This window comes from Halichoerus grypus, chromosome 5, assembly GCF_964656455.1.
Source record: "Halichoerus grypus chromosome 5, mHalGry1.hap1.1, whole genome shotgun sequence".
Classification (NCBI taxonomy): Eukaryota; Metazoa; Chordata; class Mammalia; order Carnivora; family Phocidae; genus Halichoerus; species Halichoerus grypus.
In genome coordinates, this window is record NC_135716.1 from 143,107,551 (window position 1) to 143,135,026 (window position 27,476).

General features: G+C 44.5%; 1 protein-coding gene and 1 long non-coding RNA gene across 2 annotated transcripts in view; both read left to right on the forward strand.

Moving 5' to 3' along the window:
* PLPP3 (phospholipid phosphatase 3) overlaps positions 1-8,337 on the forward strand; it is an 82,314-nt gene extending 73,977 nt beyond the window's left edge. Inside the window, exon 6 of the mRNA XM_036122823.2 lies at positions 6,419-8,337. Within this exon, the coding sequence (XP_035978716.1) occupies positions 6,419-6,544 (126 nt within the window). The 3' untranslated portion in view covers positions 6,545-8,337. The remainder of the gene's footprint in view (positions 1-6,418) is intronic.
* A 7,759-nt stretch (positions 8,338-16,096) lies between these two features.
* Positions 16,097-23,938, forward strand: LOC144381771 (uncharacterized). The gene is made up of 3 exons (XR_013447585.1): positions 16,097-16,242; positions 20,339-20,468; positions 23,459-23,938. It is a non-coding gene; the product is annotated as an uncharacterized LOC144381771 (long non-coding RNA).
* The last annotated feature ends 3,538 nt before the right edge of the window (positions 23,939-27,476 follow it).

Below are 27,476 nucleotides of genomic sequence, written 5' to 3' on the forward strand. Positions count from 1 at the left end.
GGTGTTCGTGAACCCCGGCTCCTCCTGGATCAAGCGCCCAACTAGCAGAGCTGTCCGCCCGGTGCGACCCCTTCCCGGAAACCCTCCTTCGTCATAACCTAGAAGTGTCTTCCTAGAAGGCCCCTGGGCAGCCACAGATCCCTCTCCTCCTCCAGAACGGCGCCCACCGCCTCTCCTCTGCTGCTCTGAGCCCTCCTTATTTTTGTGGGACTAACTTCCTCCACATCCCTCAGGAGCAGGGATGGGCGTGAACCATGGTAACTGAGGCAGCATATGAATGACCCTTTATGGGTAGAAAGTGTTTTCACATAAATTCTTCCATGGAAGCCTGACAATAACTATGTGAAGGTGAATTTTTAAATAATGTTTGCACACAAGTACAAGGCAGATCCATCATCTGAAGTCACAAACCTCTTCGCTTTGGATAAATTCAAGCCCCAACGAGAGTGTGGCTTGACCTGGGTGACACAGCAGGAGCAGTTTGGGGACCAGATCCTTCTGTCTGACTCCAAGCATGACACTCTTTCCACCCCGTCAAGTTCCCTCGCATATAGACCAGGAAATCATTCAACAGAGACGCTGGCAAGTTCCCAGTACCAAAAGCCACTGGAGGCCCTTTTTGAGGTCAAAAAGTGATGATTGCAATTGGGTCACTCTCATTTAGTCAAAAGACAGGGCTGCCAAGGATGGCTTTTCTTTAGACAGCACTTACACTTAGGGCATGAGGTTGAGCCAGGTCCCAAGGCTTTCTCCTGCAAAGAAAATGATTCCTTTAATCTATGAGATTGTTTATTATGATAGAGCAGGATGCCAAAAGGAAATCCAGGGGCCAAGGCATGGGGATATCTGCAAAAGCAGCAGCACAGGGGCGCCTGGCTGGCTCAGTCGGTGGAGCATGTGACTCTTAAATCTCGGGGTTTTAGGTTCAAGACCCATGTTGGGTAGAGATTACTTAAAAATAAAATCCTAAAAAAAAAACAACAAAAAAAACCCAGCACATGGTCTCTATCCTCACATGGGGTGGATTCGAATTTATTGAGGGCTACAGTTTCTGGGCTCTGAGTAGTTCATGGGCTTGAGTAGGTCATAGTCTAAAGTGGAAATATCGTGTAGCATTATGCCTGAAAGCCTATGCCTAGGGCTAAGACGGAAGGTCATTGAAAGTTGTGTGGGTAGCAAAGAGAAAATACGGGCAGCTTGAGGAAGGTATCACGAAATCCAGGGTACAGATAAAGGAGCTGCTCTCAAAGCAATGACAAGATGTGTAAGACATTCAGCCATTAAGTAGCAGATGTAGGATTTGAGCCCATCTGTTCATGTGTACGCAGTGGCCACTGATGGTTCTCCTCACTTGAGCCTGCAGGGCAGACACCTATAGGGCTGTTGAAGGCAGACTCCAGGCCACACTTCCAGTAGGTCTCAGGCGGGCCCAGGCCTCTGCTCTATCAAGAGGCCCCCAGCTCATTCTGAAATAGATGATCTGAGGATGACACTCAGAAATACCAGAATGGACAACTTGCCGTTTTCTTCTGGTTGTAGGATTCCAACATTCTTCTCCTTTTGTATTTATCCACCCTGTGCTGGCATCTAAGCTTGGGGCTGGGGGGGGGGGGTGCTTATAAAAATCTCAATGTATGAGGATGCGATTCCTCTTTTCAAGGTGTTCACTTACACATTCTCAGAAGTTGACGCACTCAAGGACTCCAGAAACATGTAAAGAATAATTTTGTCATCATAATCTACCCTTAACAACATGACCCTCAGAATTCGCTGAGTTGGCCATTCCCAGCAACGGGAGTGGAAACCTGGCGACAGACCAGAATGCTTGTTCCTGGCTGGCTTGGTTCTTGGTGAGCCCCAGCCATGCAGCACCCCAGCAGCGCTGGGCTGTGTGGGCTCCGGGGGGCTGGTGTCTCGAGCCAGAGCGTGCCGGCGACAGGATATCAGAGGCGTCTTCCTTTTTGATTGTGCTGACTCATTCCCCGAAATAGCCTCAGAAATTACAGGACTTCGAGATCAGATTCTATCTGTCTTGTGGAAAACTCCCACCTGCATATGGTCTTCCTGTCTGGCTTGACTTCTACCTGTTGGCTTATAATTCTGAATCATTCTTCTTTCCCCTTCTCTGTCCTTTTCTTTTTTTCTAGCTCCTTCTCTTGTTTCTTGCCTTCCCCCACAAGGGGCGGGAGAAGAGAAGTGACTTTGTATAGGTAGGCACTGAACACACGAGCCAGTGACAGTGGATCCCATTTCTTAATCTCTTACTGGGCCCCAGGCACGTTGTCACGCATGTGCCTTTTGTTACAACACATCCTTAGAGCAACGCTCGGAGGTGGGTACTGTGTCTCTCTCTTAGGTATTTTACTAAAGATGGCAAAGCTTGGATTTGAAGACCAGTCTGTGTTGTTCTAGTGGGCAAAGCTGGTTGCCAGTACACAGTGGTCCAGTAAGGATAGTCACCATTTGCAAGGGGACTATCTGTATGCTTCGTACCTTCTCATAACCGTGAACGGGATTTCTCGCCTAGAATTGCCTTGTTTGCACGTAGTCTTGCTCTCGGTCGAAGGATTCCACTGTCCTGAGGGCTTGGGTCCTCGGTACTGCTAGAGGGACCCCAAATATTAGAAGGCAGAGGAAAGCAGAGCTAGAATTTTCTTCCGCTGGTGTGGTTACCCAAACCTTAAGAGTTTTGGTGGGAACAAGTGCACAGATTTCTAGAGTTAAATGCAGAACTGGAAAGGAAAGCATGGCCTCCCCTGCACACATAACCACCCACACACGTACACAGCACCTCTGTCGACCGCAGTCCGTTCTCAGTGGTTCAGAAATCCGTGTTGTCTTCCCTTGTGCTAGAGCCATGCGGTGGCCTCACCCTCCCCAAATGCTGCAGGTCCTACCTGGCGCCCTTGCCTTCGGGTTCCCCGCTCCCTTTTCGACTCCTTCTGCCTCTTAGATATGGCCTTCTCAACAGGCTGCTTCCCTGGGACAGCCTTGACAGTGGTTCCTGAGGCCCGTGAGGGTAAGGTCCGAATTCCTTAACGTGTCCCGGGAGGCTTCTCAAGATCTGGCGCTCTCCTCTCCAGCCTTATGGACTGCTTGGCCCAAGTCAGACTGAGCTTCCTTCCCGCAGCTCCTGAACGTGCTGTCCTCCCTCACTCCTGCGCCCCTCTGCCTCGAACAACATTCCTGGCATTCACCACCTGGCTAACTCCCACTTACCCTTATTGAGCTCATCTAATAGACCTCCTTTGGGGGAAGCCTTCTAAAGCCCCTCCCGTCCCCTTCAGTCTGGGTTAGGTGCCACGTTCTCTGGGCTGCTTGAACACCCTGGCTTCCCTCTATCATGATCTTTAACACTGCATTGTAGCTGTCTGTTTGCCTGGATCTCTCCCTCATTGCCCTGTGAGCTTTTGGAGGGCAAAGGACTCTTACATATACTTAATCTTTATAATCTCAGGGCTTGGCACAGAGCAGATGTTCATTGTGAAAAAGCAGTTTATAAAATGCAAAGAACCGGAGAAATGGAATTGAAGGCAAATGCTTCGGGCAGTGCAAATAAGAACTGTTCTTGCTGCATAGGGTATAGATGTCTGGCTTGCCGACACTGTTGTTTATTATCTACTGTGCGCTTTCCTACACACAGATCTGTGGACGCGGGGCTGCAGGCTGGGAGCAGTCCCCTAGACATCAGATAGCTACCTCATTTGTATAGACCCTTCCCCGCCTGGGCCTCTGGGTTTTCTTTTTGGGTGGAGATCACCTTCTGCAGGAAATGGAGCTGCTCCAAGCGAAGTTTTCACTTTTGCTAGTCCTTTTTGTGTTCTGCTGTTCAAGCGTTAGAAAAACTGAGCCCTGTTGAGTCCTGACAGGATCGGGTTTCATGATCCCAAAAAAGTGTTTGTGTAAGCTCAAGCTCATGCTGAAAGCGAAATGCAGCTTAAAGGGGGATTCTGCTGGACCTCACTCAACTTTTCATCCCACCGCCCAGTCGCGCACATGCAGGGTATGAGCACGTGGTTCCCCTCAAGTCCGGGGGATTTGCCTGTGCCGATAAGATCGAAGGCTAGAGTGCTTGCTTCCAGTAGAGAGGAGTTTAGAAATTCAACAACAAACACTTACTGAGCCCCTCGTGTGGGCAAGGCTCAATGCTAAGTGTTGTGGGTGATGTAGGATCATTAGGGCCCGGATTCCATCCCCAAGAGGCCTCCCATCTAGGAAGAAAAGCTGACAAGCAAGGTTTGGGACACATGAGGAGCGTGGCTTGCTCAAGGCCCATTAGGTCATTCCTTCGGGGCCCAGAGCATTACAGAAAGGAACATTTTTTATTGAAGTATGTTCCAGACGCAGGTTTAGGTCTCCTCAAGTACGTTATTGCCTTGAACCTCGATATTATCCCTATCTTGCAGCTGGGAAACGGAAACCCTAATATGCAGTAGATATGAGCTCAGAAAATTAAACTGGGAAATAAGCCAATAGATTAAGGTGGTGTCAGAATCTTGAAGGGAAGATGCTTGTTGGGGGCTGGGGGCCTGTCCCCTGCTATATTTGTCTTCAGCAGATGGGATGAAGCTGGGAGAAAGATCTCTGAGAAACGAGAGCAGTAAGAGCCCTTATTTGGTGCGGGCAGCTGCTGGGCAGGAATAAGTGCAGCTGAGAGCCAGCCATGGAGGGCTTGATCGAAGCCTTCGTCCAATATAAAGTTAAGGGGGAAGGGGAAGGTGCTTTCCAGGTGGAGGTGGGGACACTGGCTCTGCACCTATCGGGCAAGACTTGGAAAGTTTAATTGTCTCCACGTTTAACTTTAATCATGTTCATTAGTATTTCCTTATCCCGGGAGCACTTGAAAGCCTCTTCTCCAGCGTGTATAAAGGATTCCCGGCCAGGGGGCCTGGCACTCCCCAGCAGGGTTGGGAACAAATCTTTTCTTGCCTTGGCTCTCAGTTCTTTCACTGTTTATACCTCCTTGGAAAAGAAAGGGACAGAAGGCCTAATTTTTTTCCTTTGTAAAATGGCATATTCAGTAGAGCTTGGACTGCAAATGTTTGAGTAGATGATCTGTGGCACGGGAACAAAATGCAAAAGGTGTCATGGTTCCGTAGCGGCTGGTAAGTCTCTGTTTCCCGTTTGTCTTCTAGTCACTGCAGCTCCTGAGTAACCAGCATCGCCAGTTTCTTGCTGTGATTTTTGTGGTCCTTTTGTTGATTGCTGTATTTCTACAGAAAGGACATTTTGGAAATTGGTTCAACAGGTGATCCAAGTCCCTACTACAGCTGGGCCTTGGCTGCTCCAAGCCTTGGTGTTGGCAAAGTCTTACTAAATTAAGAACTTCACTTGCTAGCCTATACTGTGTCCAGAATGAAGCCAAAGTACCGTCATTATTAGTGAGCGCATGACCCACTGCGGGACAAGGACTTTTCAATCCAGAAAGCTGCTAGACATGAGGAAATTTGGAATTGTGTTCTAGTCTCCATTCCAGCCATGTGTTTGCTATTAAAAGACATGACTGATAGCTGCCTCTTATTATGGTTTACTCAATACAAACTCCTGTTGCTGAGTGGCTCAAATGGATGTCTGCATGTTTACTTTGCCATCTAATACAAAGCACAAATTTTTCTTACTCCGCCAACTCATCAAGTTCTTGAATCTGTCATCGTCAGCTAATTGAGACGGGAACTATACGCGCGAGCCATCCCCGTAGCCTTGCAGGTCGGCTGTTCAGTAAATGTTCCTCAGTGATTCTAAGATTGGGTGAGGTCTCATGCTCACAAGGAGGAAGGACTTTGGGAAGGAGCGATAGGAGTTTTCATTGACCTCTCCTCCGGGTTAGTTGCTGACTCTCTCAGCCACAAAACCCCGGCTTCTTCACCCTCATCAAATTGTTGAGCTCCCTGGGTTTCAGGAAAACGTGGTCGCAACTGCTTCCTTCTCCAGTCCTGCTGATAAGAATTCATGTCGGCTGATCTCTTGTGGTCACACCCTAGATTTCTTTATGAGGAAAAGGAAAGTATCGTGGATTAATGAGTGTGACTAATTATGACTTGTTTCCTTGTTTAGGAACTTATTTTTCATCGCTATTCTTTTGCCTTGAGAAATAAAAGAAGTAGGGTTTCGGATATGGAGCACTGAACTGAGAGTCCAGAGAACTGAGTTCTACTCCTACCACGGCTGTGCAACCTGGGGCATGTCACCGTCCTTCCCTGGGCTCTAGTTTCCCTATCCGTATAACACAAGTTGGAATATATATATATATACACATATATATATATATACATGATCTTTATGTGATCCTTCCCTATTCAAAGATCTATGGTTTAGGGTCCCCTTTTCCCAAAGTCCATGCTCCTATGACCTTCCCTTTGCCTATCCCCAGACCCCAGATGTCGGCTGTTGATTTGGATGTCTGATTTTGTGCTTCTAGGTTTTCTTTGTGTCCGACCTCTTCAAGACCAAGACGACACTGTCCCTGCCTCCCCCGGCTCTCCGGAAGGAAATTCTTTCACCTGTGGACATTATTGACAGGAACAATCACCACAACATGGTGTAGGTGCCGCCCACCTCCTGAGCTGTTTTATAAAATGACTGCTGACAGCAAGTTCTTGCTGCTCTCCAATCTCATCAGACAGTAGAATGTAGGGAAAAACTTTTTGCCCAACCAATTTTAAAAAGGAAAAAAAAAAAAAGTCTTACTTTGTGGCCTTCCAAAATAGGTAGCGTTCACCTATGTGGAAACAGCAGCAAACTAACACCAAGTGCCGAAATCCCGGATGTGCAATTGGTTTTAAGTGTTCATGTTCTAGTGAACACGGGCTTGTTCTGGAACAAACACTAAAATGATTTGCGTAGAGTCTGCCAGTCAGCCTTGTGACCCGAGGAATCCCAGGCCTGTGAGAAAAGCTCAGATTCACTTCGTAGCACGCAACGGCAGAAATAGCCCTGAATCAAGAGAATAGCCATTGGGGGGCTCCTCTCTCGTGTCCCTCTGTCCACCCCACTCTGTTCTGTACTGTGACTTCGGTTCAGGAAGTTAAATACAAGGCAGGAGCAAGTTTTCTAAGCCAGGTGATTCGATCCTGAGTGCAAGCTCCTAGTCCTGAGGCCTCAGCCCTCACTCCCGCGGCCCACAGGCCAGCAACCACAGCCCCTCACTTTAGTGATTAGGAGACTCTTTGTGGATGAGTGAATTTCACAAATAGCACCATTTCAGAGGAGATCGAGGGTGCTGGCCCTCACTGGTCTTCTCTGGCCGCATCACGCGGTGATGGGGGGACGTCAGCTGCGGGATACCGCGGTTGTGTTCACAGTCAGCCAGCACCTGCACACTTCCGGTAACAGTTAGCTTCGCTCACTGCTGCTCCCTCGAAGCCCTTGCTGTGTGCCCACCAGGGTTTCCTGGGAGGGTCCCGACAGAGCAAAGGCGTGCTCTGCCACCAGCTGATGGAAAGCAGCCTTACACCCAAGAGACGTGGGAGCGAAGGGGCAAAAATGAAAAACTCACCAGCCTTTTGGCTCCTCGAAATCAGAATGAGCCAGAGTAGCAGACGGTCTCATGCCTGACAGGCTACCCTTCCAGATCTCGGAGCTGACGAGGGTCTCTGTGGGGCTGCTCTTGCTAAGCTGTGTAAAGCACTATTGTCTTGGGGTTGATCTCTAGGGCAGTTCTTGGTAGGTTCTGCTGGGCAGAACACATGGGTTAAATCTCCGTACAGCTTTTCTCATCCTCTCTCCATAAGTGTCCTTCTAAGCAAGGCCCCACTCTAGGCAGTAGACAGGGATCCTTTCTACTGAACCTTTGAGGAAAGGAGGAAGGAAGAAAGGCTTTCCGATGGCGGATGCAGACCTTTCAAAGGGCTAAATGTAACCACATGGATCAACCACATGCACATCCTCACTACAGAAGTCGTCCTTTCATTTCAACTCCTAGCAAGCTATGATTTTTATATATAAATATTATATAAATAATGTATAAAACATTAAAAGTTAACTATGTAAGATATTATTTCTGAAACAATTTTAGCTATATCCACTATGATTATAAACTGTGTCTCGACCTGTGTTATTTACATTAGCTGCTTAAAAAAGCATTGAGTTAATTTTTTTTTAATATCAACTAAAATATCGTAGTTCTGTGGTAGACCTTGTTTTACAATGAAAGAAATAACTGCAACTAGAGAAAACTGTATGAAAACATTAAAGTGTCCGTATTTTTGTAAGGTTCCCATTTTTTGTAAAGAGAATAATATTCAAAGACTTTTGTAGAATACAAAGTGAAAACTTGTATCTGCGAAACTATCCTTGTATTAAATGTGCTTTTTAAATAAAAGCTCATAACACAACTAATGAAGGAGTTGGAATCCTAGAATGTTCGAGGGATGTGCTGTGTCAGGTGTGTGGTGGGAGGAAGGGGGACTGCGGGCGATCTGAGGTCTTTGAATGGGCCAGCCTTACCTCAGGGCACCACTGATCCTTCCAGTGGGAAATATGGTGGCCATGGATCGCCATGGCTGTCTGGGCGGCTCTTTCATCTCTGAAAGCCTGTTTGCCCAGAGAGGCTCTGGCTCTGCTCTGTCTCCAGCAGTTCTAAAGAGCTTTTGTATTCTAAAGGGGTTTTGTCGAGGAGGGAGGAGCTGTGGGTCCCCCAAAGGCAGATAAGGAGCAGTACTCCAGATAAGGTGTGCTTGGGGAGCTCCCAAGGGAGCCCTTTATACATCAAAGGAAGGAGTGTGGAGGGCGTTACAGGGAGGATGGCAGTTGGCCCTTGCTTTCTGTCCCTGTGTCGGCCCAGCCTGGGAGAAGCCGGGAAGCTGGAAATCTCCCCTTCATCGGCAGTTCTTATTTTGAGAAATGAGGACTACGCAGCAATGCAAAGATGAAATGACTTGTCTAAGATCCTGGAGGAGTCAGTTGCTGGCCGGGCCTTGTATTCATTTCCTTTTGCTGCTGTAACAAGTTACCACAAACGTAGTAGCTTAAAACAGCATAGACTTTAGTATCTGACAGTTTGGGAGGCTCTAGGGCAGAGGCTGTTTCCTGGTCTTTTCCAGCGTCTCGAGACCATCTGCATCCTTGGTTTGTGGCCTGCTTTCTCCATTTTCAAAGGCAGCAGCATTGGGCCACGTCCTGCTCACTCTGCCTCTCTGATTCTCTCCGCTTCTGCCACCTCTCCCCCATTTAGGCCCTGGTGATTACGTTGGGCCTACCTGGATAACCGAGGATTCTCTACCTGTGTTAAGGTCAGCTGATTGGCAACCTTCATTCCCTCTGCTCCTTAATTCCCCCTTGGCATGTTGCATAGCAGATGCGTAGGCCCCAGGGATTAGAACATGGACATCTTGCGGCGCCTGGGTGGCTCAGTCGTTAAGCATCTGCCTTCGGCTCAGGTCATGATCCCTGATCCCAGGGTCCTGGGATCGAGCCCCGCATCAGGCTCCCTGCTCGGTGGGAAGCCTGCTTCTCCCTCTTCCACTCCCCCTGCTTGTGTTCCCTTTCTCGCTGTGTCTCTCTGTCAAATAAATAAATAAAATAAAAAAACAAAACAAAACAAAACATGGACATCTTGTGGGGAGGGCGGATCCTGCTGCCTACCACAGTTCACCCTCCAGGCCCCAGAGGTTCACATCCAGCACACATGCAGAATATTTTCACTGGATCCCAACATCCCACAGAGTTTCAACACATTACAGCATCAACTCAGATCCAAAATCTTACCTAAATCTTAACTTCAGAGTCTCAGATCTCATCATCGAAACGAAATCATCTAAGTCGGATAAGGATGAGGTTCTGGGTTTAATCCGATCTGAGGCATAATTACTCTCCATGTGAGCCTGTGAAACAAGTCGGCTGTTCCCAAAATTCAGTGATGGGACAGGTGTAGAATAACAAACATTCTTGTTCAAAAGAGAAAATGGAAGGAAAAAAAGGAGCCGTGGATAACAAGCAATTTCAAAATCCAGCTAGGCAAACTCCATTTGGTTTCAGGCCATGGGAATAAGCCCGTGTGGCTCATAGCTCCTACCACCTGGGTCAGCCTGCTCTTCACTTCTAGACAAGCCCGCTCAGGCCCTGATTCTAGCTTAGCACTTGCCCAGCATTTTCCTGTAAGCAGAAATGTTTCATTGGGCTCCAGGATGCAGCCAGGAAGATCCTTGAGGTCAGAATCCAAATTTCCCCTTCAAATCGAGGGGAACAAAGGTCCAGATAGACAAAATGACTTGCTGGGGGGGGGCAGGGTGAAGGGGGACACACAGCAAGTTAGGGGAGGGGCTGGGAGACCAAAACCCAAGTGTCCCCATACTGCTCATCCTCCAGTCTTCCCATCACAACTTTCCAGTAGCTCTTGACAGACTAAACTGGTCTCAATAAGAAATAACCCCATTTCCTGGAAACTTAAGGAAAGATGGAGCCGTGCCATCGTACAGGCAACTCGAATTCAGATCCAAACCATCTCAATTACTTACCGACTAGTATTCATTACCTACTGTGTGCTGAGCACTAGCAAACGCAGAAGGTAGGGTAGTGGATTAAAGGAACAGGATCTCAGGTTTAAGAGGTTTATAGGCTAGAGGAGAATTTATAAAATCAAATAATCAGACACATTTGTAATTAAGAACTAAGACAAGTGAGTGCTTTTGTTTTTGTTTTTGTTTTTTAGAGAGAGAGAGTGGGGTGGGGGGCAGAGGGAGGGGAAGAGAGAGAATCTTAAGCAGGCTCCACGCCCAGCATGAAGCCTGAGCGGGACTCGATCTCACGCCCTTGATATCATGACCTGAGCCGAAATCAAGAATCGGACGCTCAAACGACAGAGACATCCATATACCCCAAGATGAGTGAGTGTTATGAAGAAAGTAGAGGAAGCTATGAGAGGTGTCAGCAGGAGGACCTGTCCTGAGGGTAGGAAGCTCCCCTGGGCCAAAGCCTGTTTGCATCACTCCCTGCCTCAACAAAATGAAGAGCCCTGCCAAATGCAGGTCTAGAAGAGACAAATGAGTAGCAAATAATGATGGTGGTGTGATAGGGGACGGAGGGACCTGTATAAAGTGTTCTGGGAACATGAATGAGTCAGAAAGACTTTGAGGCCCTTCATGTGGACCCTCTCCCCACCTCGTATAAGCATCCCTTCTAAAACATCCAATCCTAAAAAAAAAAAAACAACAAAAAAACAGCTTCTGTGAGAACCCTTCCAATGATGATAATCAGGCCTTTAACAGCCCTTTGCAAAGTGTTCAAAAACACTTGAGTGCACACAATCACAATTGGATTCCCCACATCTCTTTTTAAATGAAGACGTGGAAGGAATGGCCCCAGAAATGACAGATGAATGTTAGTAACAGGGAGGCCCTGGTAGTTTTCTTTTGACACCAAAACAATTTGTAGATAATAAGAAGAAAAAGAGGGGCGCCTGGGTGGCTCAGTCGGTTGGGCATCTAACTCTTGGCTTTGGCTCAGGTCATGATCTCAGGGTTGTGGATCGAGCCCTGTGTCAGGCTCTGTGCTTAGCAAGGAGTCTGCTTAAGATTCTTTCTCCCTCTCCCTTTGCCCCTACCCCCTCTCCCCACACTTGTGCTCATGCGCACAAAAGCATACACACACACTCTCTCTCTAAAAATAAATCTTTAAAAAAAAAAAGAAAAAGAGACAACCATTTTTAAAACTTCATAACGGAGGATATGCAAATGGGAGATAAACATAAAAGCATGCTGAACTCTGTTAGTCATGGGGAAAGGTACATTAAAATCACAATGAGATATCACTACATACTTGTGACCTCCTTTTCTAACTTAAAAAAAAAAAAAGCAACCTGATAGTACAATGTGGTGAAGACATGAAAACTAGAACTCTCATGCACTGCAAGTGTGGAGGTAAATTGGCACAACCATTTTAGAAAATGTTGGCGGTATCTACTAAAGCCAGTAAAACACATACCCTATCCCCCAGAAATTCCTCTCCTAAATATATACCCAACAGAAGGATGTATGTATGCTCACCAAAAGACATGTACAAAAATGCTTACAGATGCACAATCTAAGACTGGAGACAACTCAAATTCTCATCAACAATCAAGTAGATAATTAAATAGTCACATGAGGAACACTACTTAACAATGAAAATGAACAACCCCCCATTATGAACAGCAATATGGGTGAATTTCACAGAAAGACTATAGAGTGAATGAAACCAAGCCCATCAGAGTATGCACTGTGTGAGTTCATTTTTATGAAGTTCAAAATAGGCAAAACTCACAGTGAAAGAAATGATCAACAAAATGAAAAAACAACCAATGGAATGGGAAAAAATATTTGCAAATCCTATATCTGATAAGGGGTTAATATTTAAAATATATAAAGAACTCACACAAGTCAACAGTAAAAATCCAAATAACCCAGCTTGTTAAAAAAAAAAAAAAAGTAGGAAGGGAAAAATGAAGGGGGGGGAATCAGAGGGGGAGACGAACCATGAGAGACTATGGACTCTGAGAAACAAACTGAGGGTTCTAGGGGAGGGGGGTGGGGGCATGGGTTAGCCTTGTGATGGGTATTAAAGAGGGGGCATGTATTGAATGGAGCACTGGGTGTTACACGCAAACAATGAATCAGGGAACACTACATCAAAAACTAATGATGTAATGTATGGTGATTAACATAACATAATAAAATTAAATTAAAAAAAAAACCACCGAAGGACCTGACTAGACATTTTTCCAAAGAAGATATATGAGTGGCCAACAGGTCTATGAAAAGATGCTCCGCATCACTAATCATCAGGGAAGTGCAAACCAAAACCACAGTGAGATATCACCTTACACCTGTTAGGATGGCATCAAAAAGACAAGAGATAACACTGGTGAGGATGTGGAGAAAGAGGAGCCCTCTTACACTGTTGGTGGGAATGCAAACTGGTGCAACCACGGTGGAAAACAGTATGGAGGTTCCTCAGAAAATTAAAAGTAGAAATACCATATGATCCAGCAATTCCATTTCTGGGAAGATACTGAAGGAAGCAAAAACTCTATGTCAAAGAGATATCTGCACCCTCATGTCACTGCCACAGTGGTTTTTGTTCGTTTTTTAATTTTTTTATTAACAGTTGTTTCAGGGGTACAGGTCTGTGATTCATCAGTCTTACAATTCGCAGTGCTCACCATAGTACCTACCCTCCCCGATGTTCATCACCCAGCCATCCTATCCCTCCCACTCCCCACCACTCCAGCAACCCTCAGTTTGTTTCCTGAGATTAAGAGTCTCTTATGGTTTGTCTCCCTCTTGGGTTTCGTCTTGAGCCACAATGTTTACAATAGCCAAGACGTGGAAACAACCTAAGTGTCATCGATGGGTGAAGAAGGTGTGGAATATATGTACAATGGAATATTATCTAGCCATGGAAAAGGAGGAAATTCTGCCATTTGTAACAACCTGGATGTACCTTGAGGGCTTTAGGCTGAGTGAAATAAATGAGAGGAAAAAAAATACTGTATGATCTCACTTCTATATGAAATGTAAAAAAACAAGCAAGAAAACAGCCATAGAAAAAGAGATCAGATTTGTGGTTACCAGAGGCTGGAGGTGGGAGGAGAAGGAATTGGATGAAGGTGGTGGAAGGTACAGACTTCCAGTTATAAGATAAGAAGTACTAGGGATGCAATGATGACTACAGTTAACACTGCTGTATGGTTTATTTGAAAGTTATTAAAGAAAATCCTAAGAGTTCTCATCACAAGGAAAAAAATATTTTTCTTTCTTTTTTTTTTTTTTTTTGCTACCTTTATGAGATGATAAATATTAACTAAGCTTACTGTGGTAACTATTTCACGATACATGTAAGTCAAATCATTATGCTGTATACCTTAAACTTACACAGTGCTGTATGTCAATTATATCTCAAAACTGGAAAGCAGCAACAAAAAATAAAACCAGCCTAACAAAAACAATACGTCAAGGAGCTCAACAAGAACAGAAAATTCCAGAGTAATGATTATACCTTAGACAGAAAAAGACTCTTGAACCAAAATAAATATTTGTACTACTTGATTCCTAACACTGAATTGGCCTGGTTGGAAACCAAGGAAATTACTTGACTGTCATAATGGCACCCAACCTAAGAAGATTGTTCTTAACCTATCTTCCATCATGGAGTCTAAAAAAGAGGGTCACTGGTTTTCCAAGCCAACTTGCAGCTGCTCATGTTCTATGTATTTGAGAAAACAGGAAGGCACTTGAGGAGACATCTCATTAACCTGGTTATTGCTGCTTCCTTCCTTTGGCATTGTCGGGTGAGGGTATGATGTTTGGGGTTATGGCAGCCAACTTGCCAGCCATAAGGAAAAAGCCAGAACTTCAGAGACCCATTGGCCCTATGCCTTGGATGGATCAGCTCTGAAACCACCTGGATTTAGACTCTCATGATGTGTGATAATTAAATGCCTCTGTTATTTTAATAAATTCAATTCACAAATGAAATTCATCTTTGGTGACAGAGTCAGATATGTGATTACCTTTGGGGGTATACTGACTGGGAGAGGACTTGCCTTGGGTGGTGGTCACTGTGAAAATTTATTAATCAATATGCTTATGATTTATGCATTTGTCTATTGCTATGTCATAATTCAATTCTAAAGGGAAAAAGGAAAGTTTATAAAAACAAACAAACAAAAAATACCAAAGGGTAAAGAAAAAGACTGACAGTATATTGGCAATTTTACTTCCTAAATAGCTTTTAAACTCATCCCTTCCTTTCACTCCCTGACCATGAACTTAGGCCAGGCCTCATTAACTCTTTCTTAGTCTCCTGTAATGACCCTGCCTCCGCCTACATTCTCATAAAAATTCCTCCACACAAGGGCCAGAGGGAGCTTTCCAAAGCACAAAACTAACCATGTCACTCTCTGCTCAGGGAATAAAATCCTTTGCATGGCATTTATTCTTATTTTAAAATTTCAATTTATTTTAAAAATGTAATATAATACAGAGTTACATAGAAACCATATGCCTACCCCTCAGATATAATAAATTTGCATTTTACCCTATTCCAGATTAAATATTGTTATAATTTAAAAACAAACTGTAAGATAGAATTTAAATTCAGTCCCTTTCTTCCCCACAGTCTGTCCCAAAGGTAACCATTATCCTGAACGCTAGTCCTTTCATGTCAGATCTTAGTTGGCCCAATAGATGGATGCATTCATGAGTAATGTATAGAACTGTTTTATGAGTTTTAAATATGTATATATGTAAAAATTATCAAAATAGTATATATTTTTATAATCTGCTCTAAATACTCAACATTGTGTTTTTGCAATTTATATATGAAGGAACACAGATCTAGAATGTTTATTTTAGCCACTCTGTAGCATCACTATATGGGTAAACCATTCCTTATTAATCCATTATGATGTTGAAGAACATTCAAGTTGTTTGCAGTTTTTAACTATTATATACAGTGCAGCAATGCACGCCCTTATGTCTCTCTCCTTGTCCAAGTAAGTGAGTTTGAGTCCCGATATACACAGAAATGGAATCACTGGATAGTAGAGTATATACATCCTTTCTTTAACAGTCATCATTGCCAAAATACTCTCAGAAGTAGTTGCATCAAACTTATACTATTATTTTTTTTTTTTTAAAGATTTTATTTATTTATTTGACAGAGAGAGACACAGCAAGAGAGGGAACACAAGCAGGGGGAGTGGGAGAGGGAGAAGCAGGCTTCCCGCGGAGCAGGGAGCCCGATGCGGGGCTCGATCCCAGGACCCTGGGATCATGACCTGAGCCGAAGGCAGACGCTTAACGACTGAGCCACCCAGGCGCCCCAAACTTATACTATTATTAACAGCACATGAGAATTCCAATTGATTTTCATCTTCAACAATTGGCATTGTTGGATTGTTAAATTTTAACAATCTGATAAGTATAAATAAGTAAAATCCCTTTGCATTTTAGTTTTCATTTTGGATACTTAATAGGTTGAGCTCGTGTTGTTTATAATTTTTTATGCTGAGCTTATCTATAGCAGGGCTTGTGTTTTCTGTAGGGGTCCCATAGGCCCTGGTCTTTAAAAGTAGTTTTGTCTTTGCTCCTGCTGGGAGGGAGCCCCAAGGATTTCATAGGCCTTAGGCTATGCAAATCTAATCATATTATTTTCTTTTTAAAATTTCTAAAGAAGGATTGCAGGAAAGAGCTGAGACTTCTTAGATACACAAGACTGCATGATTTGACCTCTATATACCTCTTCAACATCAACTTCAGCCTCAAGGTATTACCTTGGTTTTATACTTTTCTTTCATTTCAGATTTAGGGAACTTCTACTGATCTGGTCCATGGATTAATGGGGGCATGAAACTATTATACTTTATTCACTGGAGAGAGGTAGTATATTTTATTCAGTATTTCTACCTGTTTTTCTGGGGGAAATAGTTCTATATTAGTGAAGTCTGCCATGTTGCTAAATTTGGAATTTCAGCATGGGATGAGTTTCGTGATCTGGGACTTGCCTATCCCTCTACCCCTATTTTTTTTTCCCAATGTGTACTTACTTTTCCCCTTGTCCCCTAAAATCCATTCATGCTGAACTGCTTGCAAGTCTCCTAAACTCAAACTACTTTGCTTCTACATATTTAGCTAGTCATCTTCAAGGATTGGATCTGCCTCTACCCTCCCTGGAAAAACTCTGAGCCCAGAGGTTGTGTTGGATGGCTTCTCTGGCCTTCCAACTGCCTTCTTGTTCTGCAACTGACCATATGTCTATCTCATGTATTGACTGAGAACTTGAGGGCAGTGACAATGTCTTATTTTTTCCTTAGGATGGAGAACGGAGGCCAGCACAGAGTAGAAACTCCATAAATAATTTTTGATTGAATAGATGACTAGAGAGTCCCTCTTTTAGCTTATTTATGTGGAAGTTGTGTGTGTGTGTGTGTGTGTGGGGTGATTATATGTGCCAGTATGTATATGTATTTGCAAATACATTATTGTATATTTCCGGATATGCATGCAAGTATGTGTGTGTGCATCCAAATATATGTATGTCCATATTCACACTGCTTCTTCTGAGTGGGAGACACCAACTGTTAGGTGGCATTTGTGGAGATGCTGTGATGTTTGTGGTGACAGTGGAGAAGGGAAATAAAGGATAATTGCCACTTTGGTGACCAAACTGTGGAATATGTGGTCCAAGCAGCTCTCAGTCAGAAACTCTCCCTATGGAAGGTGCCTGTTATGGGGGTGGAATCCATTCTACCTAAGCAAACACTGCATTGCTTTTGCATTTAGGGTGTTGGGGGGGGAGTGGAATGAGTTTTGACATCAATGGGACAGCCTCGGTGGACAATGGTTCCTGTGGACCTGATCTCTTTCATGCCGATTGAAACTTATGTGCCAAGTTTTCACTTTTCATTTTCTTTTTAATCCTTTGAGGCCAGTTCCTGCCGCACACAGGGCCTCTTTCCATCCCATTAAGCCTCTGCCTTCTATTTCTGTGTGTCTTTTCCTCTCATTACTCTGGCACGTGTGGGCAAACAGAAACTTCCTACCTGCGCTGCCACTCGACATCTTTCTTTGTGCTTGATTCACGGGATGCTGTCTGGGGGTCCACCTTTATGGGCACAGGAGTTCCATGACCATGATATCACCTCTGCACAGTTGGAGGACCCAGCATGAATCAAGACATCAGAGGAAATGAATCGTGATCCCCCAAGGAGACAAGCTCATAAAGTCCTCATCAGTGACAGCAAAGGAAATTAAGGAAAACCGAGGTCAGAGTTACTAGAGTACAACCAGTGTTTGTTGATTCATTTCTCATTCATTCAATGAATATTCACTGAGCTCCTATGCTGTGACTTAGACATAGTTCCTGCCCTCAAGGAATGTACAGTCTAGCGAGAGAGACTGATATATGGACAAACAGAAAGACAGACGTAAGCCCAGGTTACTATGGAAACCTAGAGAAGGGGAATCCAAATGGCAAGAAGTTCAGAGAGGAAGCAAATTATATACAGTGATAAGGAATGTGGGCTTAGAAGCAGAGAGAGTTGGGTTTAAGTCTCCATTCTGCCACTTAACAGTAGAAGCCACCCACTAATGGAGTCTCCACTTCTTCAGTTGGACATTGGAGACAACGTAACTATATGAAATGGGCTGATGATTAAATGACATGAATTTTTAACCTAAGGTCTGACTCACTGGAAATATTTAAGTGGAGGATTTTATTCTATTTTATTTTATTTTAGTAATCTCAACACCTAACGTGGGGCTGGAACTCACCTCTCAAATAAATAAATAAAAATTAAAAAAAAAATCTTAAAAAATAAAGAGAATATGTTTAGATTTGCATTTTTTTAAAAGTTACTCTGACGCAACTTGATAAAATTGTCAAGAGTCTTAAGCACATTCATATAATTTGATCTAATAATTTTACTTCTAGGAATTTATCATAAGGAAATAATCAGAGATAAAGACAAAAGTTTATGTGTGAGAATGCACATTGAAGACTGTTTATAATAATCAAATTAGAAACAATCTAAATGTTAAATAATTGGAAAATTATTAAATCCATTATAATACATCCAATTGATGTAATATTTTAAAGCATCTGAATGTATTTGACAACAATGAAAGGTATAGGAAACATTCATAATAAAATGTCAACCCAAAAAGAAGAATTCGGAGCTTAAATACGATGGTTCTGGTTTTGGTTTGAAAGAAAGAAAGAGAGAGAGAGGAGAAGAAAGAAAGAAAGAAAGGAGGGAGGGAAGAAGGGAGAAAGAAACTATAAATAAACAAATAAATAAATAACTGGATTTATCTTTGTGTAGTAGGATTATTGATGACTTCTGTTCAATTTTTCATTTTTTCTGTACTTTCCATAGCTTTAGAATGAATGTGTTGCTTTTACAATTTAAAAATACTTTTTAAATTATCACTCTTACGGACATTGTACAGAATAGAGGCTTAAGTAGGAAAGAAAGAAAAAAAAATGAGACAATTGGTTGGCTATTATACTAATCCAGGAGAGAAGGATAAGATTTTTTGCCAAGGCATACCCAGAGGAGATATATAGAAGCAGGGACAGATTCTAGGAATATCGTGAGCTAGAACTGAGAAGATCTCATTGCCTATTAGATATGGGTGACATCACACGGAAGAAATCAGGTTTCTGACTTGGGCAGGGAGGTGGAGTGTGTACTGATGTCTAAGAGAGATGAGATAGGGAAAGGGCAGTTTGGAGGACAGAGTCATAGATATGGATATGTTGAACTTCAGGTGTTTGTGGGAGGTTGAGTGAACACATCCAGTGAATAATGGAAAAATAGGTCTGCAGTTTGGTTATTCATTCATTCATTCCTTCAACAAATATTTATTGAGTATCTACTATGGTGCCAGAAAATGTTTTGGTTTCCAGCATGTAGCAATGTACAGGACAAAATAGAGCTTGCATTCCAGTAGGGGGCTAGAATCTCTGCCGCAGAGTAGACATCCGGGCTGGATGTAGGCTTTCTGGAGCCAACAGCTGGTGGAGATGGTGGACAAGTATGTGGACATAGTGCAGGTGGAGGAAGCCACGAGCAGTGGATGGGATCAATGGCCCAGTGCAAGAGTGTAGAATGAGAAGTGGGTTTACTGGGGATCAAGGTCAGTCAGGCGACTTCTTTTTCATAGTTTAGGGGATTGGACTGCTTTGATAAATGTCTGCAAACCCCTTAACTATGATGACTTTCTGGCTGTACCTAGCCCCCACCTTGTGAAAGGTGGACGAATCACTGTTTCTCTCCTCGATTTGATTGTCTTATCTCTAACATAGAAGTACTATGACTTTAACCTGCATCAATACAATATTCCTGCTTCAGGACCTCTGCCTTCTCTGTTCCTTCTGCCCAGAATGCCCTTCCTTATGTTCTTCCCCTGCTGGGCTCTTTCTTGTCATTTAGGCCTCTGCTTAACTAACACTCCTGCAGAGAGGACTTTCCTGACTCCCCAGTATAAGTCAGTATAAAGCCGGGCCCTTGTTCCTCCAGCACTCTCTTCTAGTCTGGGCCTGGTATTTTACTGATTGTTGGTTCTCCCACACCAAACCAGAATGTGCCATGAGAGTAGGGATCCAGCTTGCCTTATTCTATGTGACAGTCTGTCTCCTAGAACAGAGCCTGGCTCATAGAAGGCGAGCAGTAATTTTTGAATTATTTTGAATTTAAATTTTGAATTATTTGAATAATTTAGAATGAATAAATGAGAGATTTTCCAACTTTAGGAGTAAACCTTAAAAAAGAATTATTAAACATTTCTAGGTACCAAATACTTTGTTAAAGTGCTGGGAATACAGAATAAAATCTTATTTCCTTCTTATTTGCAAACAGATCTACAATCTCATGAGAGATACAGACACCTGTGCAGCTATTATAAGGGAGTGAATGAAGGTGGGCAGACGTTTGAGTTGGTGTGAAGAAGGATCTGGAGACGTGTTGTACGCTTGGAGGATGGAACTAGGTAGTTTCAGGGCTCCAAATTAGAATACTGAGATTGTGGTATCAACGTGATATTCTGACCCATAGGCTTGATTGATGGAAGAAAAGATAGGATAGGAGAATGGGTCAACTTTTAAGTCTACAGTAGACTGTAAACTTTATATCTGTCTGGGACATCATATACAGATGAATATGCAGAAACATAGGTGATCAGTAAGTATTTTTTGAATTAGAAAAAATCCTATCTCAGGGTGCCTGGGTGGCTCAGTTGGTTAAGCATCTGCCTTTGGCTTAGGTCATGATCTCAGGGTCCTGGGATCGAGCCCTGTGTCGGGCTCCCTGCTTAGCAAGGAGCCTGCTTCTCCCTCTCCCCCTCCCCCACTGCGCAAGCTCGCTCTTTCTCTCTCTTTCTTTCTCTCTCTCAGAGAGAGAGAGAGAGAGAAAGTAAGAAAGAAAGAAAGAAAGAAAAAAAAATTCCTATCTCAGAGCACGTGGGTGGCTCAGTCAGTTAAGCATCCGACTCGATTTTGGCTCAGGTCTTCAACTCAGGGTGGTGAGATCGAGCCCTCTGTGGGCTCCACGCTCAGTGGGGAGTCTGCTAGAGATTCTCTCTCTCTCCCTGTCTCCCTCTGCCCCTCCCTCTGCTCTCTTTCTCTAAAGTAAAAAAATTAATCTTTTAAAAAAAGAAAAAAAATCCTATCTCAGTGTGAAATAAAATTCAGAGTCGGTATATACCTACAGTGGAATGTTATTCAGCCTTAACAAGGAAGTAAATTCTGACACATGCTATAAATGATGAACCTTGAGGACATTATGCTAAGTGAAATAAAACAATCACAAAAGGACAAATGAAGTATGATTTCACTTATATGAAGTATATAAAATAGTCAAAGTTACAGGAAAAAAGTAGAATGGTGGTTGTCGGGCTGGGGAGGAAAGAACAAAATGGTTAACGGGTATAGAATTTCAATTTTGCAGGATGAAAAAGTTCTGGCAATTGGTTGTACAACAATGTGAATATACTTAACACTACTGAACTGTACAGTTAAAAATGGTTAAGATGATAAAACTTTATATTATGTATAACTTACTACATTTAAAAGTTAAAAAAAGAAATAAAAGTCAGAATGTGTGGCTGGTGATTCAGCTGTACCTGGATCTGTGTTATTCTGTTCTCTTGAAAAGTTAAAGAACTCAAAATGCCAGTGTTCCCTGTGAGCGTTCCTTCTGCCTCTAGCCCCATGAAGAGGGAAAGGGAAGCCGAGGCTCAGAGAGGTTGTATAGCTTGGGCAAGCTCACACTGCCAACAGAGACTAGGTCTTGTGATTAGAATCTAAGTCTTTTTTTTTTTTTTAAGATTTTATTTATTTATTTGACAGAGAGAGAGAATAAGCAGGAGGCAGGGGAAGTGGCAGGCAGGGGGAGAGGGAGAAGCAGAGTCCCCGGTGAGCAGAGGACCTGACGAGGGGCTCCATCCCAGGGCCCTGGGATCATGACCTGAGCTGAAGGCAGACACTTAACTGACTGAGCCACCTGGGCGCCCCTAGATCCAAATCTTGACTCTAGTTCAGTGCTGTTCCCATCCCACTGGCAGTCAGGATCAGGGTCAAGATTAAGGTCAGGGTCAGGGTCAGTGTCAGCCTTTGCAGCCACCTCTCACATCCTGATGCTGCCCGGAGTTCTACTGTTTTCATCACAGCAGACAGAAAATGCATTATTCCTCTGACATCTCTGCCTAAATGTCTAATATGCACCTCACACTGCCCTAAACTGATTTGTCATCCAGTAATACACATTTGAAAATAATTTTTTTAAAAGATTTTATTTATTTATTTGACAGATTGAGAGACAGCAAGAGAGGGAACACAAGCAGGGGGAGTGGGAAAGGGAGAAGCAGGCTTCCCGCGGAGCAGGGAGCCCGATGTAGGGCTCGATCCCAGGACTCCAGGATCATGACCTGAGCCAAAGGCAGATGCTTAACAACTGAGGCACCCAGGCACCCCTGAAAATAATTTTTGACGATAGTTCACTATGTGGTTTTTGGAATATGCCTTAGAAGGAATTCAAAGAATTGAGTCACATTCCTTTAACAAGCTCTTTCTCCATGTACTTATTTTTGAGAATAAGGTTTCTCAGTGCTGACATCTGTAAATATGAAAAATAGGAACAGAATTGAAGCTTAAATATATACCAATGGGTACATGAACTGAGTAAAGAAAATCCTCATATATCTCATTATGAGATTCATTTCCAATCAAATTTTACTTTATGTGTTTAAGAATTATTTTTAAAAATCCATAATGTATTTGTTGTTTTGATCAATTGTGTGCTATTGATTATTATAATTCAGATGGAATTTTTTAATACTTAGAACCACATGGATACAGGAAACACAACATTTTACATTTCCATTTATATCCACATTTTTGTTAGATATATGGTATGATGATGAATAAACGACTTTCGATCAAATAATCTGCACTAGGCTAAGATTCTGGAGTGGAGGTAAATGGAATAAAAATATGAGTTCAAGGAATAAAAGGAAGTATGTAAAATTTATGATTCTTTAGTTCTTTCATCCATTTTTTAAGTAAATGTAAGCATCAGAATGCTATATTTAAATTCAGCTGGATACACCTGAAAGACTAAATACTTTTATAATTTCAATATTTACAAATTACCGTAAATTACCATGTTTGTAACTAAACTTAAAATGAACAATTTTTTTTCAGATTTGTGAATTTATTTGTGGTAAAGTTCATATGATTGCTTAAAAAATTAGATTCTATTGTGCATTTACATAATTCTCTTGATTAAAATAATTAAAAGTATATGACATTGAGAGAGTGCTAGGAAACTTCTGGTGGCCATTCATGTAAACTAAATGCCGAGCATGACATATACAAATGTATATATATGTCAGGGATTCAGGGATAGATGAGATCATAAGTATAAAATGAACAATTTAACTTTTTAAATGTTAAAAAAAGATTTTATTTATTTATTTGACAGAGAGAGAGCAGCAGAGGGCGAGGGAGAAGCAGACTCCCCCACTGAGCAGGGAACCTGATGCTGAACTTCATCCTAGGATCTCCGATCATGACCTGAGCGGAAGGCAGACGCTTAACCAGCTGAACCACCCAGGAGCCCCTAAAATGAACAATTTTAGACACTAACTTAAAAATGTGCTTTAGAGTACTAATTTTTCCATATTCTTTCAGAGGGCAGGTGAACCAAACAAGCTTGACCACCACTGGAATATAAGGTTCTTGATGAGTTGCTCCGTAAAGGGTGCAGAGCAGCGGGTAGGAAGCTGGAGGGACAGGGAACCAGAAGAGATTTTTGTTTCTGGTTTGGCTTTGCTTTGCTTTTGTTTCTAAAGGAGAAAATTTGTGTGCCAAGGAGAATGATTTAGGCGAGAGGGGCAAGTGACAGGGTGGGCGAGAAGAGCGTGGGCACGGAGCGCCAGCGGAGGCGAGGCCTAGGAAAGCTGCCAGGGCCACCTGCAGACCCCCAGGCGCGAGGGCGGGCAGGAGGCCGGCTCAGGCCCAGCGCCGAGGCAGATGCGGGGGGCGGGCCTCGGCGGCACGTGGCCCACCTGGCCGGATTGCGTCTACTTCCACAGTAAAATGGCGGCAAGATTAGATGCTGTGAGGCAGGGGGAGGAGGTGTTGGGCTGGTAAGAGAGAAGATGTCAACGGTCCTTTAGATCAGTGCGGAGGAATCCCCTCGGGAAACGTAGTAGACTTGGAGTTGGTGACAGGAATTTATTGAGACCAGTCAGCAAGGTGGTGTGCTCCTGGGCCGCGTTCCCGAGGCCGGCGCAGGTGAGGGCGGACGGGAGGTGGGTTTTAACCAGCGTGGGGGTTGGCACGGGCACAGGGTGTTGGTGGGGGGCGTGGAACGGGGGTTGAGGCCCAGCAAAGGTGATGGAGGCTGGCCTTGGAGCTGCGGCAGGAGTGAAAGGGAGGCATAGAGCTGAGTGATGGGAGCAGTGGATCTCTGAATCTGAGGGTGCAGTAGGGATTTTTATATTCTATATATAATTTTTTTCTCCCAAGAGCACTTTGTGACTCTCCAATTCTCCTTTTCCTTTTTGTAATAGCCTCTGCGTCGCTTTCCCGTGTGGAGTATCTTCTGACTTCCAGGAGGAGGTGAGTGGCGTTTCTCCCAGGGTGACCTCCGCCGCCTGAGAGGCCCGCGCCTTGGGGTTCGCCTCTGCCCGCTTTCCCGCGCGCCCGCCGCCCCGGTGGCCGAGCACTCCGGCGGCGGGAGGCGGAAGGAGGCGCTGATTGGAAGCCCGCGTGGGGGGGCGGGGCCTGTCCCGCGTGCCGGGGGCGGCGACCCCGCGGTGAGCTCGGTGTGGGCTCCGGAGCCCTCGGTGCCGCGTCGGGGGCCTGGGGTCCGGGCGTGCGGCCGGCTGGGCCCCAATTCCCTCCTTCTCATCCCCGCCCCCACGGTTTAGACTGCGAGCGCTGAATGCTGTGTGCAGCGGCGGTGCGCTTGTCTGCTGTGGCCTCCGGGGGGACGGGGGAGGGCGGGGCCGGCACGGGCCCAATGGGAGCAGCCCAGGGCTTCCAGCCCGGCCTGGTTTTGAGAGGACCGGGGTCAGAAGAGTGGTTGAAAGCTAACTCTTTGTGGAGGCGGCTTATCCGTGGGGGAGGCGGGGCGGCGGGAGGCTTTGGATTTCCAAGCTGCTCGGAGCACTGCGTGCGGCCCTCCAGCAGTGTATTTTGTGCTGTCTTTGTGCCACACCCGGGGGACGTTTCCAGACAGAAAAGCGACTTCCAGCCTTTTCAGGTGACTCTGTCGTGCCCCAGCTCTTGGCCGTCCCTGCATGGAATCCTCACAACCCTATGATGTAGATATTAGTCTGCTTCTTTTTAGATGAGGGTTGAAGTGACGTACCGAACATCATCTAGATGGTAGGGACAGAATTCGGGTTGGCCCAGATCTGCCTTGAGAGCCTAGGCACTTTGTGATACTCCACCTGCGCCATGCCCTACAGGGGTACCGGCTTTGCTGGGTGGGGAGAGGAGAGAAACTAATGATTAGTGAAGTAGTAAGTGCTATATCTGGTGAATGCTACGCTGAAGGCAGGGGAAGATGCCAGTGGTCATTTTTGTGTGTTTGCCCGTTTCCGTGTGATTCGGCGAAGCAGCCCCAGATGAAATTAAATGTAACCTGGTCAATGAGGATGAGTAGGGAGTTCACGGCAGAGACAGATGTTTCAGCCCCAGGGAGCAGGAGGTTCCAAGGGCAGATATCGGGACCCTCAGAATGGAATGACTAGAAGACCCTTAGGGATCCCCTATCCTTTCATTTCACTGAGGAAATAAATGGAGGCCCAGAGAGGGTAAGGAATTATTTAAGATTCCCAAACGGTCCTGGAATGCAGGTTCTCTGCCCTTTATGCTGTGCTCTGGCTTTCTTAATAATTTAAGGTTAGACTTCTCCTGTAAGAGTAGTTCACACTTGTTTAGCACTTACTAAATAAGTACTTTATTATATACTTTAGTTTATTTTAGTTCCTGTAACAACTCCATGAGGTGTTTGGGCAAAATACGGTATTTTTTACAAGTATTTTACAAAAGAGAAAATTGAGACACAAGTAACTTACCTAAAATCACACTGCAAATCTCAGCCCAGAGCCCAGGCTCTTTACTCCTCTGTTATCTTTAGAGATAAGTAGATAAGGAAAGAAGGGTATGACAAAACAAACAAGCAGAAACCTTTCAGAGTAGAAATGTGTATCATCCTCTTATTCAGATGAGGACCTGAGGCTCAGAGATGTTCGGTGATTTGCCCAAGGTCACAGAGTGAGAAGGCGGTGGAGTCCAACTGGAGACCAGGCCTGGATTCTCTCTGCTCCACCTAGCACACCCCACCTTAGCTAGGGAGGCGATCACAGCCCTCTTGACTCACATCTTTCTGACACTGCCTTGGGGATATTGGCCTCTGCAGGCAAAATAGCTCTAGTCCTGGCCCAGTTGTATGGTCAGATATCACTTTTCCCATGAGGAATTTCCGACTCAAACAGGACAGGGACCTGGGTCTTCTGGCTTCCAATGTGGTGATTTTCTGCATTCCTCCTCACTTTCTCCTGTGCAGCATGTCCTCAGGGGATCTGGATCACATTATCCCAAAAAACCCAAGTGTGAGATGCTTTTAGCTCTGGGACCCTTTAGAGAAGCCAGTTGGTAAAGCAACTTTGGTTTAGGTTTGCATGTTAAGAATCAAGGGGGCAAAGCCTGGTCAGGACAGCCTGCACTGGAGGCATGGGGCCTGCTGGAACTCAGTTAGCACCTCTTAAATCTGGGTGAAGAGTGACGAATAGAGTTATGAATTGGGGGTGGAAAAATGAGCCCCCCTCCCAGGTATTTCTCTTCATGAGTAACCCTCACTGACCTAGTGAAAAAGATGCATGAGACTTCTCAAAATTAATTTAGCTCCTCTGGCTTGTCTTCACTGCTAACTTAGGTGTCTCTGAAGGCTTGGCTTCTAATAGGGTTATTTAGAAGGAAAGAGGGCTTCTAACGTGAAAGGCAGCTCTGGACTCAATTCCAGGAGGTCTGGGGGGCTTGAGCCAGTGCTGCCAATCACTGGCTGTGTGACCCTGTGAAAGGCAGTTCCTTCTCTAGAGCTCAGTCATTATTCACTCAGTCATTCAGTAAACATTTCTTGAACCCCCACTGTGGATCTGGCACGGTCCTAATGGATGAGACAACTTATAACAAGACAGTCCTACAGGGGGAGAACTCACAGCCTCGAGGGGAGAAGAGACAAGACCAGACATTGTTAGTGGATCCTCAACTACTCTGGGGTATGGGCAAAGGCCCCCCGGAGGAACTGATGTCCACAGGGCCACAACAGCCCTTATGAAACCTTCATGAAAATTTGAAAAAGGTGCCCCCCCTTTTTTTCTGGGCAAATGCAGCCCCACACCGGAGCGCACAGCTTGGCCAGCAGAGCCCAAGCAGGTATTTTGCTTCCAGTCGCCCCCTCAGCTGGTCATGCCTGCCTGGTGAAC